The 18,615-nt window shown below is 43.3% G+C and overlaps 1 protein-coding gene across 1 annotated transcript in view; it reads right to left on the reverse strand.

Moving 5' to 3' along the window:
* Positions 1 to 800: 800 nt before the first annotated feature.
* The window catches only part of LOC144505331 (follistatin-related protein 5-like), a 361,136-nt gene continuing 343,321 nt past the window's right edge, over positions 801 to 18,615 (reverse strand). Inside the window, exons 13-14 of the mRNA XM_078231451.1 lie at positions 14,100 to 14,224; positions 801 to 1,503 (exon numbers count right to left, since the gene is read on the reverse strand). Of these exons, the coding sequence (XP_078087577.1) occupies positions 801 to 1,503; positions 14,100 to 14,224 (828 nt within the window). The remainder of the gene's footprint in view (positions 1,504 to 14,099; positions 14,225 to 18,615) is intronic.

The following is an 18,615-nucleotide window of genomic DNA, read 5'->3' on the forward strand; positions in this document are numbered from 1 at the left end:
GTCAAAATTCTGCTGCAAGTGTTTTCCTCCAGCATGTCATCCAACACTGAGCAATGCTCTTATGCCATCAGGGTTAACTAACGCATTAACAACACTGTGAACTTACCTCCCCCACCAGCTTCTACCTCTGCCATTTTAGGACTGTACATTGCAACAATAGGTTCACCATATGCCATGACATTGCAGAAGCAAGTTTGCCAAATTTAGAATACCATACCATCTACATTGATAAACATAGTAAAGGAGTCACAGAATTAGTGGGGCAGAGCCAACTATTTAAACAACAATTAGCTGAATAATTTCAATTAACATGTACCTTTATTGTTTTTGCTTTGTGACCCTTTGAGGACTCGATATAATCATTTCACTGAATTAAAAGAAATGAAACGACGAGATTGATATCAAAGTAAAATTATAATAACCACAGTTTCAGTTTCTAGACTACAAAAGGATTGAAAAAGAAATATCTTGCAGCTCCTTTTGTCTCTTAGTCTACGTCTATGATAATCCACAGTGAAAAGTTATAGAAAATATACATCTTTTTTTTGCAGGTATGGGATACACATTAAGTGATTTACAAAACGCAAAGGGTTAACACTCAAAGGGTTAATTTATTATTCAACTAAGAGTTGCATCCTAACGCTCACGCTAATAATGTTCAAAACACTGTTAAGTTCAGCAGTTATTGTGTACATTGAGATTGCTTTCCAGTGTAAAAAAATGCAGATGTTAACTGTACAGTTGTCTTAAAAGCAGTGTAAAAGGTCATTGGATGAATATAAGCTCCGCTCTGTGGCCTCTCATGCTTCCCCAACCCACACGATTGTGTTACCTCGTATTATGTTGCTTATCTCACAGTTCAATTTGTTTTGTCTTGCACCTATGATGAACAAGGAATCCTTGGATGGGGTAATGAGGTGCTGTCCAAACAGGCCACTGCCTACTATGGCCCTGTTGTTGCTATTCCACAGCCAGTCATTTTGTTTAATGGGATCCTTTAGCCCCTTAATGATGTTAACGTTGCCCGTCGAGAGCTCCAGAAACAGCAGATCTGTCTGGACGTGAGAACTGGCATAGATGTAGTACTGGTTGGCCTCTGTGAAAGACGGCTGAAAGGTCACATCAACAATGTGTAGGTTTGTAGTGATATCAAAGGCAGTCTTGATCTCACCCCTATAGCTTATAGACTGGACTCTAATTAACCCCTTGTAATCATCCGTGCTGACAAGGTAGTGTCCATCGGGGGAGATGTATGGAGTACCTGACACCTCATCATTGTATCCGATTACAGAATCAGTGACACTGTTGACGATGATCTGTGGCCGGGATGTGGTTGAGTCATTCGCCAGACAATGAATAAAGTAATAGCCACCGAGATGAGTGTAGGCCATTGCCTGTGGAATGCAGCTGTAGTTTTTTAAGCTGATGGTTTTAATGTAGGCCACTGTCTCCAGATCAATCTTATGAAGTGCTGCTTCTGATCTGTGCAGAATAAATCCAAATCTAAAATAGAAAATTAAAACACAAATTGCATAGAGTATTCATTATTTAAGTAAAGATAAAAGTTTAATGTTTATTTATTAATGTCACAAGTAGGCTTACGTCAACACTGCAATGAAGTTACTGTGAAAATCCCCTACTCGCCACACTCCGGTGCCTGTTCGGGTACACTGAGGGAGAATTTAGCACGGCCAATGCACATCTTTCAGACTGTGGGAGGAAACCGGAGCACCCGGAGGAAACCCACATAGACCAGGGGGAGAACATGCAGACTCCGCACAGACAGTGATCCAAGCCAGGAATCGAACTTGGGTCCCTTGCGCTGTGAGGCCGCAGTGTTAACCACTGTGCCACCGTGCCACCCCTATATACATAGGGGCAAATTTCTGTAGGTTTGCACTGGCTTTGTATATTCATTCACTGTAATGATGGCAGAAAAGTAATGGAAGTTCTCATAAAAACATGGCTTCTGGGGTTTCCACAGCTTTTCACCCAAGTTAAGGCAGATGAGCAAGAGAAACACCTCCCTGTTAGACAAAGATAATTTGTTTTAAATTGCAATCTAACAAAGAGAAGTATCACCTGTTATCAATTTGCCATCTATTTCTATTCTACTGGGCTGCAGTTAGATAGAAGACTCATCTATTAAAAATCATAGAGTTGAACATTGATGATACATTTGGTTAAGAGGCCATTTCTGTGATAGACACAAGTATCTGCTTATGAAACTTTATGTAGCTGGCTACCTTACAGATTCTTCCTTGCTTTGTGTGGTAACAGCCTGCAGTGTCAGGCCTAAGAGAGAGCTTTCTAAATAAAGCAATAATAGAATAAGAAAAACACAGCACAAAAGCGGACCATGTTGAATCTCAACTGGTTCTTTGAAAGTGGCATCATGCTTAGTCCACACCGCTATTTTTTGGCCATAACTCAGTAGGTTTCTCGACTATCTGTCCAATTTCCTTTGAAAATTATTTAAGGAAACTGCTTTCATTAACTTTTCATGTAGACATTCCAGGTCCCCTGTCGTTTATTGCAAGGGGAATGGAATATAAAAGTAAAGATGTTTTTCTAGTTGTTCAGAATGTTGGTGAGACCATGCATGTTCTCCTCGTGTCTGTTTGGCTTTCCTCTGGGTGCTCCGATTTCCTCCCACAGTTTTAAAGACGTGCTGGTTAGGTGCATTGCCATGCTAAATACTCCCTCAGTGTACCCAAACAGGCGCTGGAGTGTGGCCACGAGGGGATTTTCAAAGTAACGTCATTGCAGTGTTAATGTAAACCTACTTGTGACAATAATAAAGAAACCTTTTCAAACACCTGGAGTACTGTGAACAATTTTGGTCTCTTTATTTAAGGAAGGATTTAAATGCATTAGAAGCAGTTCAGAGGAGGTTCACTTGGTTGCTATCTGAGATGGGGGTTTATTTTATGTGGAAAGGTTAGGCCTGTAGCCACTGGAGTTCAGAAGAATGAGACGTGATCTGAGGGGACTTGGAAAGGTGGATGGTGAATGGATTTTTCCCCTGATGGGAGAGACCAGAACTAGGGGACACAGTTTAAAATAAGGAGACTCCCATTTAAGGTGGAGGTGAGGAGAATATTTTTCTCTCAGAAGTTTGTAAGCCTTTGGTACCGACTTCCCCAGACAGCAGCAGACAGGGTTACTGAATATATTTAAGGCAGATGTAGATGGAGTTTTGACAAAGGAGTCAAAGGTTATTATGGGTAGATGGGAATGTGGCGTTGACAACACTATCAGATCAGTCATGATCTTGCAGAGCAAGTTTGAGGGGTTGAATGGTCTGCTCCTGCTCCTAAGTCGTATGTTCATACCCCAAAACCTGGCAACAATTAGTATTTATATAGTTCCTTTAATGTCAAAAAACATCCTGGGTGCTTCTCAGTGACATTGTTAAACAAAATGTGTCACTGAGCCAAATAAAGAGATGTTAGGATTGATAACCAAAAGCTGGGTCAAAGAAGTAGGTTTTAAAGGAGTAAAGTGCAAGAAATAGAGAGGTGTAGGGAGGATATTCTAAAGCTCGGGGCCTAAGCAACTGAAGCCACCATTGATTAAAATCAGGGATGCTCAATAAGTTGGAACTAGAGGAGCGCAGATATCTTGGACGGTTGCAGGCCTAGAGGAGATTACAGAAATAGGAAGTGGCCAAACCATGAAAACATGGATAAGAATTCTAAAATGAAGGCATTGCTTAAGTAAGAGCCAATGCAGGTCACAAACACAGGAGTGATGGGTGAATGGTTAGGAAAGGACAGCAGAGTTTTAAATGATCTCAAATACAGAGAGTAGAACATAGGAGGCCTGCCTCAAATGCATTATAATAGCGAAGTCTAGAAGTAGTAAAGGCCATGGATGAGGGTTGCAGCTAAAGATAACTTGAGATGGGCACCACTGAGTGATGTTATGAGATGAAAATAGGCGGCCTTAGTGGCAGCGTGGAATGCGATAGGAAGTTTATCTCAGGAGCAAATGTGACACCAAAGTTACAAACAGTCTGGTTCAATCTCAGCCTGTTGCTGGGGAGAGGGAAGGACAGTAAGAGTTTTAACAACACCAGGTTAAAGTCCAACAGGTTTATTTGGTAGCAAATGCCATTAGCTTTCAGAGCGCTGCTCCTTCGTCAGATGGAGTGGAAATCTGCTCTCAAACAGGGCACAGAGACGCAAAATCAAGTAAGGAGTCAGTGGTGAGGGAGCAGAACTTGTGACTAGGATCAAAGGCAATTTCTTCAGTCTTCCTGATGTTGAACTGGAGGAAATTTCTGCTGATCCAATCCTCTATGTTGGACAAACTGTCTAACAATTTAGAGAGTGGAGAGAAGTGGTGGTGAGGTAAAGCTAAGTGTTGTCAGCTTACACTTAGAAACTGACATTGGATTTTTGGATCATTCCGCCAAAGGGCAGTGAGTAGATGAGAAATGGGGGTGGGGTGCAAGAACTTGGGGTGGCACAGTGGTTAGCACTTCTGCCTCACAGTGCCAGGGACCTGGGTTCAATTCTAGTATTGGGTGACTATCTGTTTGGAGCTTGCATGTTCTTCCTGTGTCTGTGTGGGTTTCCTTCAGGTGCTCCGGTTTCCTCCCACTGTCCAAAGATGTACAGGTTAAGTGGACTGGCCACGTATGGGGTTACAGGGTTAGGGCAGGGGAGAGGGCCAGGGTAAGATATTTGGAGTATACTCGATGGGCCGAATGGTCTCCTTCAGCACCGTAAGGGTTGTAAAATTCCATGATGTGATCAACCATCTCAAAGATGCAGAGAGGTCAGGAAGGATGAAGTGGATTAGTTTACCTCTGTCAGAGCTCTGACGAAGCGTCATCCTGACTCGAAACGCTGGCTCTATTCTTTCTCCACAGATGCTCTCAGACCCGCTGAGTTCATATAGAACAGTACAGCACAGAACAGGCCCTTCGGCCCTCGATGTTGTGCCGAGCTTTATCTGAAACCAAGATCAAGCTATCCCACTCCCTATCATCCTGGTGTGCTCCATGTGCCTATCCAATAACCGCTTAAATGTTCCTAAAGTGTCTGACTCCACTATCACTGCAGGCAGTCCATTCCACACCCCAACCACTCTCTGAGTAAAGAACCTACCTCGGACATCCTTCCTATATCTCCCACCATGAACCCTATAGTTATGCCCCCTTGTAATAGCTCCATCCACCCGAGGAAATAGTCTTTGAACGTTCACTCTATCTATCCCCTTCATCATATTATAAACCTCTATTAAGTCTCCCCTCAACCTCCTCCGCTCCAGAGAGAACAGCCCTAGCTCCCTCAACCTTTCCTCATAAGACCTACCCTCCAAACCAGGCAGCATCCTGGTAAATCTCCTCTGCACTCCTTCTAGCACTTCCACATCCTTCTTATAGTGAGGTGACCAGAACTGCACACAATATTCCAAATGTGGTCTCACCAAGGTCCTGTACAGTTGCAGCATAACCCCACGGCTCTTAAACTCCAACTCCCTGTTAATAAACGCTAACACACTATAGGCCTTCTTCACAGCTCTATCCACTTGAGTGGCAACCTTCAGAGATCTGTGGATATGCCTCCAGCATTTTCTGGTTTTGTTTCAAACTCCAGCATCGGCAGTATTTTGCCTTTAACTTAGTGAGAAAATTGGCTATTTTCTCACTAAGTGGGTGCGGAGTGTGGCAGTGAACCAGTATTTTCAGTGAGAGGGGTGAGGGGTGCAACACAGGGTGCTGTTCAAAGGGAGAAAAATTGTTCAGAGGAGCAGGGGACTGATTAAGTTAAGATTTGGTTATAACAGCCTCACCTACATCACCGTGAAAGGTAGGGAGGCTTTAGTTGGGGGATAGAAAATCGCCCCTTTTATATTCACCATGTAGAATATCATCTTCAGTGACAAATATCTCAAGCTGACTCACCCAAAGCTATCAGAAAGCTGCTTTCAACTGGTGCCATTGATTTAAGTGTAAACACCTTATCATGGTTTTCAGTGTACGATTCTCCTGTCTTGTTTGTTTGATATCAGCTAGAACGATTCACCCGGGTGCAGAATATCACCTGACCAAATGAATGAATTCTTCAGCTTTCCCTGAATAATAATCTGAGGAAGCATCTGGATGATAGTGGAGATATTGACTGATTTTTGATCAGCAAGATTTTCAGATTCAGGTCAGAAGTTAAAAATCATATCAAAATGCTGGATTTGTAGCAGTTGGCATTGAATCTGAGAGGTTTAGATTGTGCCTTGGGGAATACGGGGATGAAAGGCTTATGATCTGCAAGTGCAGTAAATTGCCAATCATAGATAGTTAGATAACATCTTTGCCCAGCCCATCTAATTACCAGGACTCATTCTTGATGTTGCTCACTGGAACTGAGTTACCAACAGGCATAAATAACAGGTGTGAGGTGGACCAAAACTGGCTTTGATTACAGCAACAAACTGAGCTTACTTAGTGTCCTTAATGTGCACAGGTCTACCGTCGACAATAAACATGGTAAAGAAAAGAGTCAGAGTTGGCACAAGATGAGGTGCTTTATAGAATCATAGAATCCCTACAGTGCAGATGGGGGCCATGGGGGCACCGACCACAATCCCATCCAGGCCCTATTCCCGTGACCCCATATATTTACTCTGCTAATCCCCCTGACACTAAGGGCAATTTAGCATGGCCAATCAACCCAACCAGCACATCTTCAGATAGTGGGAGGAAACTGGAGCACCTGGAGGAAACCCCTGCAGACACGGGGAGAACATGCAAACTCCACACAGACAGTGACCTGAGGCCGGAATTGAACCTGGGTCCTTGGTGTTGTGAGGCAGCAGTGTTGACCACTGTGTCACTGTGCTTGGAGGAGAGGAAAATATTAAAGGATTTAGGAGAGAGAACAAAGTACAGTTTGTTGATAAGGGCTACACTGTCACTCCAGTGATGTAGGTAGGGCAGGTGGTGAAACCCATAGCCAGGTGTGGAGGCTTCAGTAAAAGGCAAGGTGTCACCAATAGTGAACCCATTTCTCTCAAAGCTCGAATATTTATATTAATGAATCATCGGACATCCTGGAGGGAAAAAAATGAAAGGGGTGGTGATTGTTGATCTATTAGCAAAGCTCAGAAGGGAAGTAGTGGTGAGCAGAATGGGAAGTAGATTGGTAAGGTAACCCTCAGTGGACATGCTGGGTGAAAAGGTCAGTGATGGGAACAGAATGGGAAAGCTGGGGCGATACTGCTTGTAAGGAGGCAACTACTTGTAAGGAGGCCTTGATGGCTCTTCAGAGAACATGAGAGAATTAGAGGAACTAGCTATGGGCCTCTTGGCATTCCATCACACAGATCTGATATCAACATTGATCTTGCTTGCCTTATTAACATTAAATTAACCTCAGACATGCTCGAATCTTTTGAGACAGCTCTGCATTGTAATTTATCAGAGTCTCATTGAGCTTGTTCTGATGTTGTGCCATTCTGCTGCTCAATGTATTCTTTATTCCACCATGCTGCTGAAGGATTATGTAGTGTTTTTGAATTTTATCCTGAAGGATAATTAGCTGTTTTTTCAACTGTTTATTTTCTTGCTCAGCTTTTGTCTTCTCACTCTGTGCTTCAGTGTCTTGCTTTGTCACTGCTGATAGCTCCATCACAGATTTTTCTGAAGGAGCATTTAATGCCTTTTTTTAACTCTTCATATTTTTCAAGGGGCCCGTATGTATTCTTCAAAGAGTCTTTCAAGGCCGTAACTTCTTTGAGTATCTCTTCTGTCTGTTTTGTCCTTGCTTGTACAGCTGACTGAGTTTTCCCAACTCCAGCTTTGATTTGCCAATTGTAAAATCGAGGGTAATTATTTCTTCCTGGTACATTTGTGATATCACTGAAATTTATTTGTTCAGATCTTGCACAGTCGGTTCATTGAAGACTTCAGTTTATCGAATGTTTTCAAAGGTATACTCAGTTTGCATCTTGCATTTCAAATCTTCCAGTTCTGCTTTGATATGAACATTTTCTGATTTTATTCCTGCTTTAATTCCTCTACCGGTTGTAGGATTTTTCTTTGCTGTTAACCAGCAGCTGCAGGTACAGTTCTAGAAACATGTCAGGGCCTTCAAAAACCTATTCATCTGGGACTTCTAGAAAGTTCCCATACCACCGTTGTGTGGTATGCTCAGGACCTTTTTTTTTATGTCTTTCATCGCTTTGCCAGGGATTTTCTATTCCTTTTTTTAAGCTCCACATTCTCCTCATTTTGAAGATTAAAATATTTGTCAAAGGCTGTTAATAGTTCCTCAAGGCTGGTTGCAGATTCATTAATGCCTTGCATTAGGATAATACGATTTGCAAGATCACAAAACCAAGATAGAAAGGCAGAAAAGTTGCTTCTCAAGGATGCTGCATACATTTCCCTTTGGGTTTGGCCCTTGGATAAGTTCAAACTGATCTAGTAAGTTAGATTTTTGATCTATGGTCATTTAATATCGCAGTTGCAGCTTTAAATGTTGTTGTCATTTTAAGAATGGCTGTGCTGTAACCACCTTTTCCTCTCTGCTTTTTCGCAGGAACTGCTTTTTATGTAATTTTCCTTTTAAGAATGGCTGTGGAATGTTTGTGTTCTTTTTAAAACCTTTAACTCTGCCGGTTTTTCTGGGCTCCACAAAATGGTGATGGTGTGCTTCTTGAAGAAAATCTTTAGCATTGGCTGTCTGCTGGCTTTTGTTCTCAATGGTTTGCCAAGTAATAATGGTCTGATTCAAACTTATGCTCCCTGTCTTCCGAGCTGGACATTTGCAACATACCCAAGAGATTTAAATAATCATATATTTTCCTTACTGGCTACAAGGGAGGTCCCAGAGGATTGGAGAATAGCCAATGTTGTTCCTTTGTTTAAGAAGGATAGCAAGAATAATCCAGGTAATTACAGGCCGGTGAGCCTTACACCAGTGGTAGGGAAATTATTGGAAAGGATTCTTCGAGGCAGGATTTACTCCCACTTGGAAATAAGTGGACGTATTAGCGAGAGGCAACATGGTTTTGTGAAGGAGAGGTCGTGTCTCACTAACTTGATCGAGTTTTTCGAGGAGGTGACAAAGATGATTGATGAGGGAAGGGCAGTGGATGTTGTCTACATGGGACTTCAGTAAGGCCTTTGACAAGGTCCCTCATGGCAGACTGGTGCAGAAGGTGAAGTCGCATGGGATGAGAGGTGAGCTGGCAAGGTGGATACAGAACAGGCTCGGTCATAGAAAACAGAGAGTAGTAGTGGAAGGGTGCATTTCTGAATGGAGGGCTGTGACAAGTGGCGTTCCTTAGGGGTCAGTGCTGGGACCTTTGCTGTTTGTAATATATATAAATGATTTGGAGGAAAATGTAACTGGTTTGATTAGTAAATTAGCAGATGACACAAAGGTTGGTGGATTTGCAGATAATGATGAGGACCATCAGAGGATACAACAGGATATAGATTGGTTGGAGACTTGGGCAGAGAGATGGCAGGTGGAATTTAATCCGGACAAATGTGCATTTTGGAAGATCTAATACAGGTAGGAAATATACAGCAAATGGCAGAACCCTTAAGAGTATTGATAGGCAGAGGGATCTGGGTGTACAGATACACAGGTCACTGAAAGTGGCAACGCAGGTGGAGAAGGTAGTCAAGAAGGCATACGACATGCTTGCCTTCATCGGCCGGGGAATTGAGTTTAAAAATTGGCAAGTCATGTTGCAGATTTATAGAACCTTAGTTAGGCCGCACTTGGAAAATAGTGTTCAATTCTGGTCGCCACACTACCAGAAGGACGTGGAGGCTTTGGAGAGGGAACAGAAAAGATTTACCAGGATGTTGCCCGGCATGGAGGGCATTAGCTATGAGGAGAGGTTGGAGAAACTTGGTTTGTTCTCTGGAATGACGGAGGTTGAGGGGCGACCTGATAGAAATCTACAAGATTATAGGGGGGCATGGACAGAGTGGATAGTCAGAAGCTTTTTCCCAGGGTGGAAGAGTCAATTACTACGGGGCACAGGTTTAAGATGCGAGGGGCAATGTTTAAAGGAGATGTACAAGGCAAGTTTTTTTATACAGAGGTTGGTGGGTGCCTGGAACTCGCTGCCGGGGTGGCGGGGGGGAGGGGGGGGGGGGCGGGGGGTGGGTGGGGGGAGCGGGTGGAGGCGGGTAGTGGAAGCAGATATGATAGTGAGTTTTAAGGAGCATTTTGACAAATACATGAATAGGATGGGAATAGAGGGATATGGTCCCCGGAAGGTTAGGGGGGCTTTAATTTTGTTGGGCAGCATGATTGGTGCAGGCTTGGAGGGCTGAAGGGCTCGTTCCTGTGCTGTAATTTTCTTTGTTCTTTGTTTTTTGTTCTTATGAGTTCAGAGGCCATGTGTTGGGGCTCTGACTAGGGAATTGGGTTTTCGCAGTGTTTTTTTTCAATGGTGCCTCTGACACTGAATACATTAAAGGGTTCTCAGGTCTTGCTTCAGCCTGGAACTTTAAAAGATTTAGCTCAGCATTGCAGGTTCGATGGACTCTCTGAAGCTGGACTTGTGCCTTCAGCTTCTGTTGGGAGCTTGTCTCAGCTCAGAATTTTTGATGACGTTTTCATTAAATCTTCCAGCATCTGGGCTTGTTTCAGCATTTTAGCCAGGTTGAGGGTTTTTGTTCCCAATCTGCCGTCGTGTTGGAAGGGGGTTGGATACAGAACAATGTCCTTTAAAGGAGTCTTTGTAGCCTTCAGTAGGTTAACTGTAAGTCTTTGTTAACAGGTAGAACTATTACACATGTACAGTCAGGGGTTTATAAAGGGTTTACAGTAAAGGGTATATACAGTGAAGGGAATAAAGGCTGGGAGCTATCTCCACACTTAGGTCTCTATCAGTCTCTGCTCAACACCACACTGACCTCGGGTCTGGGTCATATGCCTTACTGTGTGGAGGGTACTATCACCAGTCCCACATTAACCCTGTATGTGCCAGACCCTGATTCTACAATTTCCATCTTCAATTATATCACCATCTTTCAACGTTTTAGTAGTTTTGATTAAACTTTTATACATCGTGGATTTGGTATCTTATACTGCTGAGCAATAGGAATGATAGATTTACCAATTAAACAGTTTGGCCTGTGTGCCCTTCACATTGGCTTTACTGTCAATTGCATGGGAAAATGTAACAAAAATAGCCTCCTCTGATGTTGGTATAAAGGATAGACTAATGAGTTGCTGTGTTAGTATTGTATTTAGGTCAACTAAACAACCAAGTTTTCTGCTCATGATAAATACATCAGCTGAGACCGCTTGTTTGTTGAGCTAGATATGAACATAAAATTTACCGAGCAATGAAAGAGATGCTTTGTATCAGAGGGAAATAAGTGGACGAGCATGTAATGGAGTTTCACTTGGGATTCAGAACCAGCAAGAATAGCTTGGTGACTGGCTTCAACAATAACATCCTGTGGACACCCAGAATTAGTGATGAGTTGAACAGGTAACCTTACAAATATTATTCTAATATCAGGTGAATGCAGATTAATAAATTGGTTCTGTGTTGCTCTGACATAGAGAATAAATATGCATCATCTCCACATATAGACTCTTTTAACAATCAGCTGCAGATTATGCAGTTTGGATTGATTATGCTGCTGTGAATATGTAGCTGGGTTACCATTTTTCAACAACAATTTGTTTTGGTGGCGATATAAGGACAGCACTTGGGATGAGTGACATAATTTCCCGCATGCAGAGAGGATGCTTAGGACTGTGCATTTCATACAATTGGATGGAGTCCTGAGATAGTCAGTGAGAGGATGCCTATACAATGCTAATAATTTATCATTGATCATTTCCATAGAATCATAGAATAGAATCATAGAATCCCTACAGTGCAAAAGGAGGCCATTCAGCCCATTAAGCTTACATCGACAACAATCCCACCCGGGCCCTACCCCTGTAACCCTGCTAATCCCCCTGCCACTAAGGGGAATATTAGCACGGCCATTGCACCTAACCTGCACGTCTTTGGAGGAAACCGGAGCACCCAGAGGAAACCCCCAGGCAGACACGGGGAGAATGTGCAAACTCCGCACAGACAGTGACCCAAGCTGGGAATTGAATCCAGGCCTCTGTGGGGCAGCAGTGTTAACTACTCTGCCACCCATTTGTCAGCTATTTTTATATTAACAGTTACTTATCTGTCTTTTTATTATTGGTCATATACAGATTTAACACTGGATTACATAGGTATTAGATACAATTATCTAGTTAAAAAAAAACCAAAGTGCTTCAGCAAGGCCAATGTTACATGTGTTCATAGGCATAAGATGCCTTGGCCGTTGCTGGGCAATCACCATAGGAAGCATACACAGTGGAGCGAACCTGACCAATGTTCCATCTTGGCATGATGTAGTTAGAGCTTGAAGTTTATCTGGACTTGCTGCTTGGTTCCTACACCTGCTGTATGACATTTGGCTCATTCTAAAATCTAATCTAACATTCACTCTTTCCCTGGAACTCAGCAGTGCCAAATATTGGACAAATAATCTTCCATAAACTATAATTTAATTTTATCAGCCGCATTAGCATAACAATGTTTGGCTTATGGTCAATGCAAAAATGTGGAAAATCAATCTACAGACTAATTCTCATGTGGGGCAGCATGGTAGCACAGTGGTTAGCCCTGCTGCCTCACAGCTTCAAGGACCAGGGTTCAATTCCAGCCTTGGGTGACTATCTGTGTGGAGTTTGCACATTCTCCCTGTGTCTGCTTGGGTTTCCCCCAGGTGCTCTGCTTTCCTCCCACAGTCCAAAGATATGCAGGTTATGTGGATTGGCCATGCTAAATTGTCCCTTAGTATCCCAAGGTGTGTAAGTAAGATGGATTGGGGGTTATGGGAATCGGATAGGCGGGGGTATGGGCCTGGATAAGGTGCTGAGTCAGTGCAGACTCGATGGGCCGAATGGCCTCCTGCTGCACTGTAGAGATTCTAGGATTCTATATATCCCAATGAAACATGATTGATTCTTACATGGGACGGGTGCCCACTATTGGCCGGTGGTGGGATCTTCCAGTCCCACCGCTGTCGACATTGTTTCCCTTTGTTCACACCCTCTGTCGCCGGGGAACCCACAGTTGTTGGTGGGGTGGGGTGGGGGGGGGCGATGACTGTCAGCAGGACCAGAAGGTCCCACCTGCAGGAATGACAGGAAAGTCCCACCCATTGTATTTTGGCTTTGGAGTGAAATGAATAAATAAATTAGCCATGTTATAATCTGTATTATGCAACACGCTGGGTATATCTTTTCATTGCTCCCTCCATTTTAAAAAACTATTGCTCTTTTTAATGAAATATTGGTGGTATTAAAACCCATGATTGTATGGAACTGTGAAGTGGAGATGCCGGCGTTGGACTGGGGCAAGCACAGTAAGAAGTCTCACAACACCAGGTTAAAGTCCAACAGGTTTATCTGGTATCACGAGCTTCGGAACGCTGCTCCTTCTTCAGGTGAAGCAGCAGCGCTCTGAAAGCTTGTGATTCCAAATAAACCTGTTGGACTTTAACCTGGTGTTGTGAGACTTTTTACTACATGAAACTATTTTACCCATTTCTCCCGCTGTAGTAGGGTTGCTTTAAAATGTTAAATGGGGATGTATACGCCAACCACAAGACCGTATTACTAGTAGAACTGTGATAAATGGATATAGATGTGCGGCAGTGGGGGAAGGGGGAGCTCTTACTGAATCTATCATGGACTGGAACTTAAAGCTGAGTGAAGCTTGTACAGGTGTTAATTAATCATTTCACACTTTCTGGACTCATTTTACATTCCTCAAATATCATCCACAAACGTCTCATTGCTATTCGGAACTAGTGTGGTCGCACAATTATTCTGTTTGTTTGGAAGAATAGCCTTCAAGTGCTACAAATGATGCAAACACTGCCTCATGTTTATTCCAACAGAACATTCCCCATTCTTCCTCGAGTATTTGGAGGAAATTACACAACCGTACAGCATATAGTATATTTCTCACACAAGACACTCTGTATGAGAAACATACCCTGCTGTTGCATTGTCACGAGTATCTCTCTGTAAAACAAGTCTGTAGAATTTTACCTAATGTGATTGATGATTAGGTTAGTTGGAGGAATAAAAAAGTCATCCACCCGATCAAACTGCTTGCCAACTGGTTGTGTGTGGATGGTGTGATGGCCTCCATTTCCACTTGCCTGGGTGATGATCTGTAAAGGTAAGAGCCAGAATAATCAACATAGTCACATAGCTATGTGTCTCCAAATTAAAGTCTGGAATTCCAATGTTATTACCTGAAAACTCTAATCACTCTAATGTGACCTTGATTTCTTGTAGGTCATTTTTTTGTTCTTGACTTAGTTACAGATATTTTCCATTTTCCTCCGGGTTATAATGTAAATAGGTATTGACATCATTCAACTATCTAACCCAAACAGACATTCAATTGTAAGTCTCCATAGTGAGCAGGGTATTTGGCCAATAGGTCAACATAGCTGAGTGCATTAGTTGAAAATGCAGCTGTAGAAATACATTGAAGCCAAATTTATCAGTCTAGCTGGAAAATATGCATGAAATATCACCACCACAGAAAGAAATATCAGTGAATTAAATACTTCATTAACTTCACAGAATCTTAGCAACCCACAGCACAGAAGGAGGTCATTTGGCCCACAGTGCCTATGCTGGCTCTTTGAGAGATAGTTGGTTTGATTCCTGTTGATGATAAAGGAAATTAAGTCCTGTACTTTCTAATGTTGGCCCACGCCACTGAACAACTGCATTGTCAGGCCCTGGCACACAGGTTAATGATCCAGAAAGGGTACAGCTGGTTTCTACTGGAGTCCATTTTTCAACTGTGTTTCACCTGCCATTATCGCATGGCAAACAATTTGGAGCAGAAAATGACATGCCTCAGACAACTTAATTCCCCACACGTGCTACTGATGGTCAAGGCTCCCTCCGGCAGCACACATTCAGAAAGTTACCATTTCTGATGTATCTATTCAACAGAGAATAGAAATTCCCAGTGGCAAAGTTCGTGTACAAATTCTCTATGCATTCTTAAGACATTTCTGTATGCACAATTTTTAGGCAACAGTTAATTCTTTAGTAACAGTACAGAATTTCTAGCTGTTTATCTTCAATTAACTTCACTGATTAAGTTGGAAAATGAATATGTTGAGATGGTCATGAGTTATGTGTTTCCTAACTCCAATTGAACCTCCAATTGAACATGAGTTCTTTTTAGGATCTGCGTTTACCTGACCAAGCTAATTATCATCTCAGAATACATTGATTTTAATTCTGGCCCAAAGTTATTCAATTTGGTTTGAAAGGAGATCCGCAGGTCAACCATGAATCCAAAGATGTGCCGGTGAGGTGCATTGGCCATCTTAAATTGCCCCTTAGTGTCCCAGGATGTGTAGGTTAGATGGATTAGCAGGGTATAGAGGATAGGGCCTAGGCGGGATTGTTGTCAGTGCAGACTCAATGGGCCGAATGGCCTACTTCTGCGCTGTAGGGATTCTATAATTCTTACTGAACCCAAATTGTGCGGTTAAGTGTCCAACTCACAATACCCACAGATGGCGGCACGGTGGCACAGTGGTTAGCACTGCTGCCTCACAGCTCCGGGAACTTGGGTTCGATTCCCTCTCGGGTCACTGTCTGTGTAGAGTTTGCACGTTCTCCCTGTGTCTGCGTGGGTTTCCTTCGGGTGCTCCGGTTTCCTCCCACGCTCCAAAGATGTGTGGGTTAGGCTGATTGGCCATGATAAATTGCCGTCCTGGGATGTGTAGGTTAGAGGAATTAGCGGGGTAAATGTGTGGGATTGTAGGACAGGGCCTGGGTGGGATTGTTGTTGGTGCAGACTCGATGGGCTGAATGGCCTCCTTCTGCACTGAAGGGTTTCTATGATTCTATGAAACAATAGAGGGACTTTTAATTCCACTTGTGGAAAGCTGGGGAAACATTTGTGCCACCTGCCTGGGAGCTGAACTGGGAGGCCTGGTCCATTTTACTGGCCAGGCTCCATCAATGTTTGGTTGACCAGCTGTCAATCCAAATCAGGCACTCAGAGACAGCTCACTGACACTGGCTCTCTGAATACCGGGCAGTTCAACAATCATTGGGTAGGCAGTCAGGGGCGGCTGTTTTTTTGTTTTACTACGGAATGTACTTTTGTTCAACCTTTTGAATTGTTTGCTTAAATGTTTCCCACTGTTTATTTACCACCATACCCGTTGGTCTATTTACCCAAATAACCCGTATTTACTTCTCCCCCTCATACCTATTCAATTGGTTTTGTTTAAGTTTCAGGTTCTTGTTTGTGATTGGAGTATGTCACTTTCAAACCTAGCATAGAATTCAATTGTGATCACGATTTCGCAGTTGAACTTTTACTTTGAAGTTGCTTGTTAACCCTGCCTCATTACACAATATTAGATTTAAAATAGCGTTATCCCTCGTTGGTTTCACAGCACATTGCTCCAGGAAACTCTCACAAAAGCGTTCTATAAATTCACCTTCTAGACCACCCTTGCCAATTTGATTGGACAGTCTATATGAAGGCTGGAATTTTCCGGCTGTTCACGCAGACAGGATTTTCCCATCCCACTGCAGTGAATGGAGATTTGGCTTGTAGCGTGGTGCGAATGCCTGGTAAGATCGTGCCCCATGAGTCTCCCTCAATTATTCCCTTGCCTCTGGTACATACTCTTGCTTAATGCTCTGTCTAGTGGTATGACTATTATAAGGCAGCCTAAAAATTACTCCCACCATTTTTTCTTACACTTGCTATCCCTAATCGCCACCTATACTGATTCCACTTCATGATCATCTGAGCCAAGATATTTCATAACTAATGTCCTTATTTTTTTATTCTTTCACAGGTTGTGGGTGTTGCTGGCCAGGCCAGTATTTATTGTCCGTCCCTAATTGCCCTTGAGAAGGTGATGGTCACCCATCTTCCTGAATGGTGCAGTCCATATGGTACAGGTACACCCATTGTCTTTTTTGTTCTGCGCTGGTGCCTCTAATTTGTAGACTCCAGGGGTGAGATTTTCAGGCTGTGATCGCCGCAAGGCCGGAAAATCCTGCCCGAGGTGAACAGACCTTTGCATTGCCTTGTCCCACCCACTATGATTCCCGTGGCAGGCGGGACGGGAAAATTCTGCCCGAGAGGTGGTACTTGGTTTCTGGACAGACTGTAGTCATACCCTGGTACTTGACTCAACTCTTGTTTATTAGTGTTGCATCTAAACAGGTTACAGAGTAGGCATGTTGCTCCTCAGCATGGTGCTACAGCCTCTCTCTTTCTCTCAACTGACTGATGACAGTGATACATAATCATGGCCTCTTTCTGTACTGTAGGGTTTCTTTCTTTCTATCTACATCATAGATTAGCATAGCCCATCTGTTTATCCTTTAAACTACATTGTTAAAGAGGGAGTTCCAGGATTTTGACCCAGCGAGAGCTAAAGAAAGGTGATATAGTTCCAAGTCAGAATGGTGTGTGGCTTGGAGGGGAACTTGCAGATGGTGCTGTTCCAATCCATCTGCTGCCTTTGTCCTTCTGGATGTTAGAGGTTGCAGGTTTGGAAGATGTTATTGAAGGAGCATCTCTCATGTTATCATTTACTATCAGGGCTACCATCCCCCATAACTGCGTTTTCCATGTCTCCTTCATGTACCTGGGATTTCGATGTTGTGGCCATCTTGGAGACATGGGTAGAGCAGGGACAGGAACGGTGGTTGCAGGTTTTAGATGTTTCAGTAAGTGCAGGGAAGGTGGTAAAAGAGGGGGAGGTGTGGCATTGTTAGTCAAGGACAGTATTACGGTGGCAGAAAGGACATTTGATGAGGACTCGTCGACTGAGGTAGTTTGGGCTGAGGTTAGAAACAGGAAAGGAGAGGTCACCCTGTTGGGAGTTTTTTATAGACCTCCGAAAAGTTCCAGAGATGTAGAGGAAAAGATTGCAAAGATGATTCTGGATAGGAGCGAAAGTAACAGGGTAGTTGTACTGGGGGACTTTAACTTTACAAATATTGACTGGAAAAGCTATAGTTCGAGTACTTTAGAGGGGTCGGTTTTTGTCCAGTGTGTGCAGGAAGGCTTCCTGACGCAGTATGTAGATAGGCCAACAAGAGGCGATGCCACATTGGATTTGGTACTGGGTAATGAACCAGGCCAGGTGTTAGATTTGGAGGTAGGTGAGCACTTTGGTGACAGTGACCACAATTCGATTACGTTTACTTTAGTGATGGAAAAGGATAGGTATAGAAATCATAGAAACCCTACAGTGCAGAAGGAGGCCATTCGGCCCATCGAGTCTGCACCGACCACAATCCCACCCAGGCCCTACCCCCACATATTTACCCGCTAATCCCTCTAACCTACGCATCCCAGGACCCTAAGGGGCAATTTTTTTTTTAACCTGGCCAATCAACCTAACCCGCACATCTTTGGACTGTGGGAGGAAACCGGAGCACCCGGAGGAAACCCACGCAGACACGAGGAGAATGTGTAAACTCCACACAGACAGTGACCCGAGCCGGGAATCGAACCCGGGACCCTGGAGCTGTGAAGCAGCAGTGCTAA

The sequence above is a fragment of the Mustelus asterias genome, chromosome 16, assembly GCF_964213995.1.
Source record: "Mustelus asterias chromosome 16, sMusAst1.hap1.1, whole genome shotgun sequence".
Classification (NCBI taxonomy): Eukaryota; Metazoa; Chordata; class Chondrichthyes; order Carcharhiniformes; family Triakidae; genus Mustelus; species Mustelus asterias.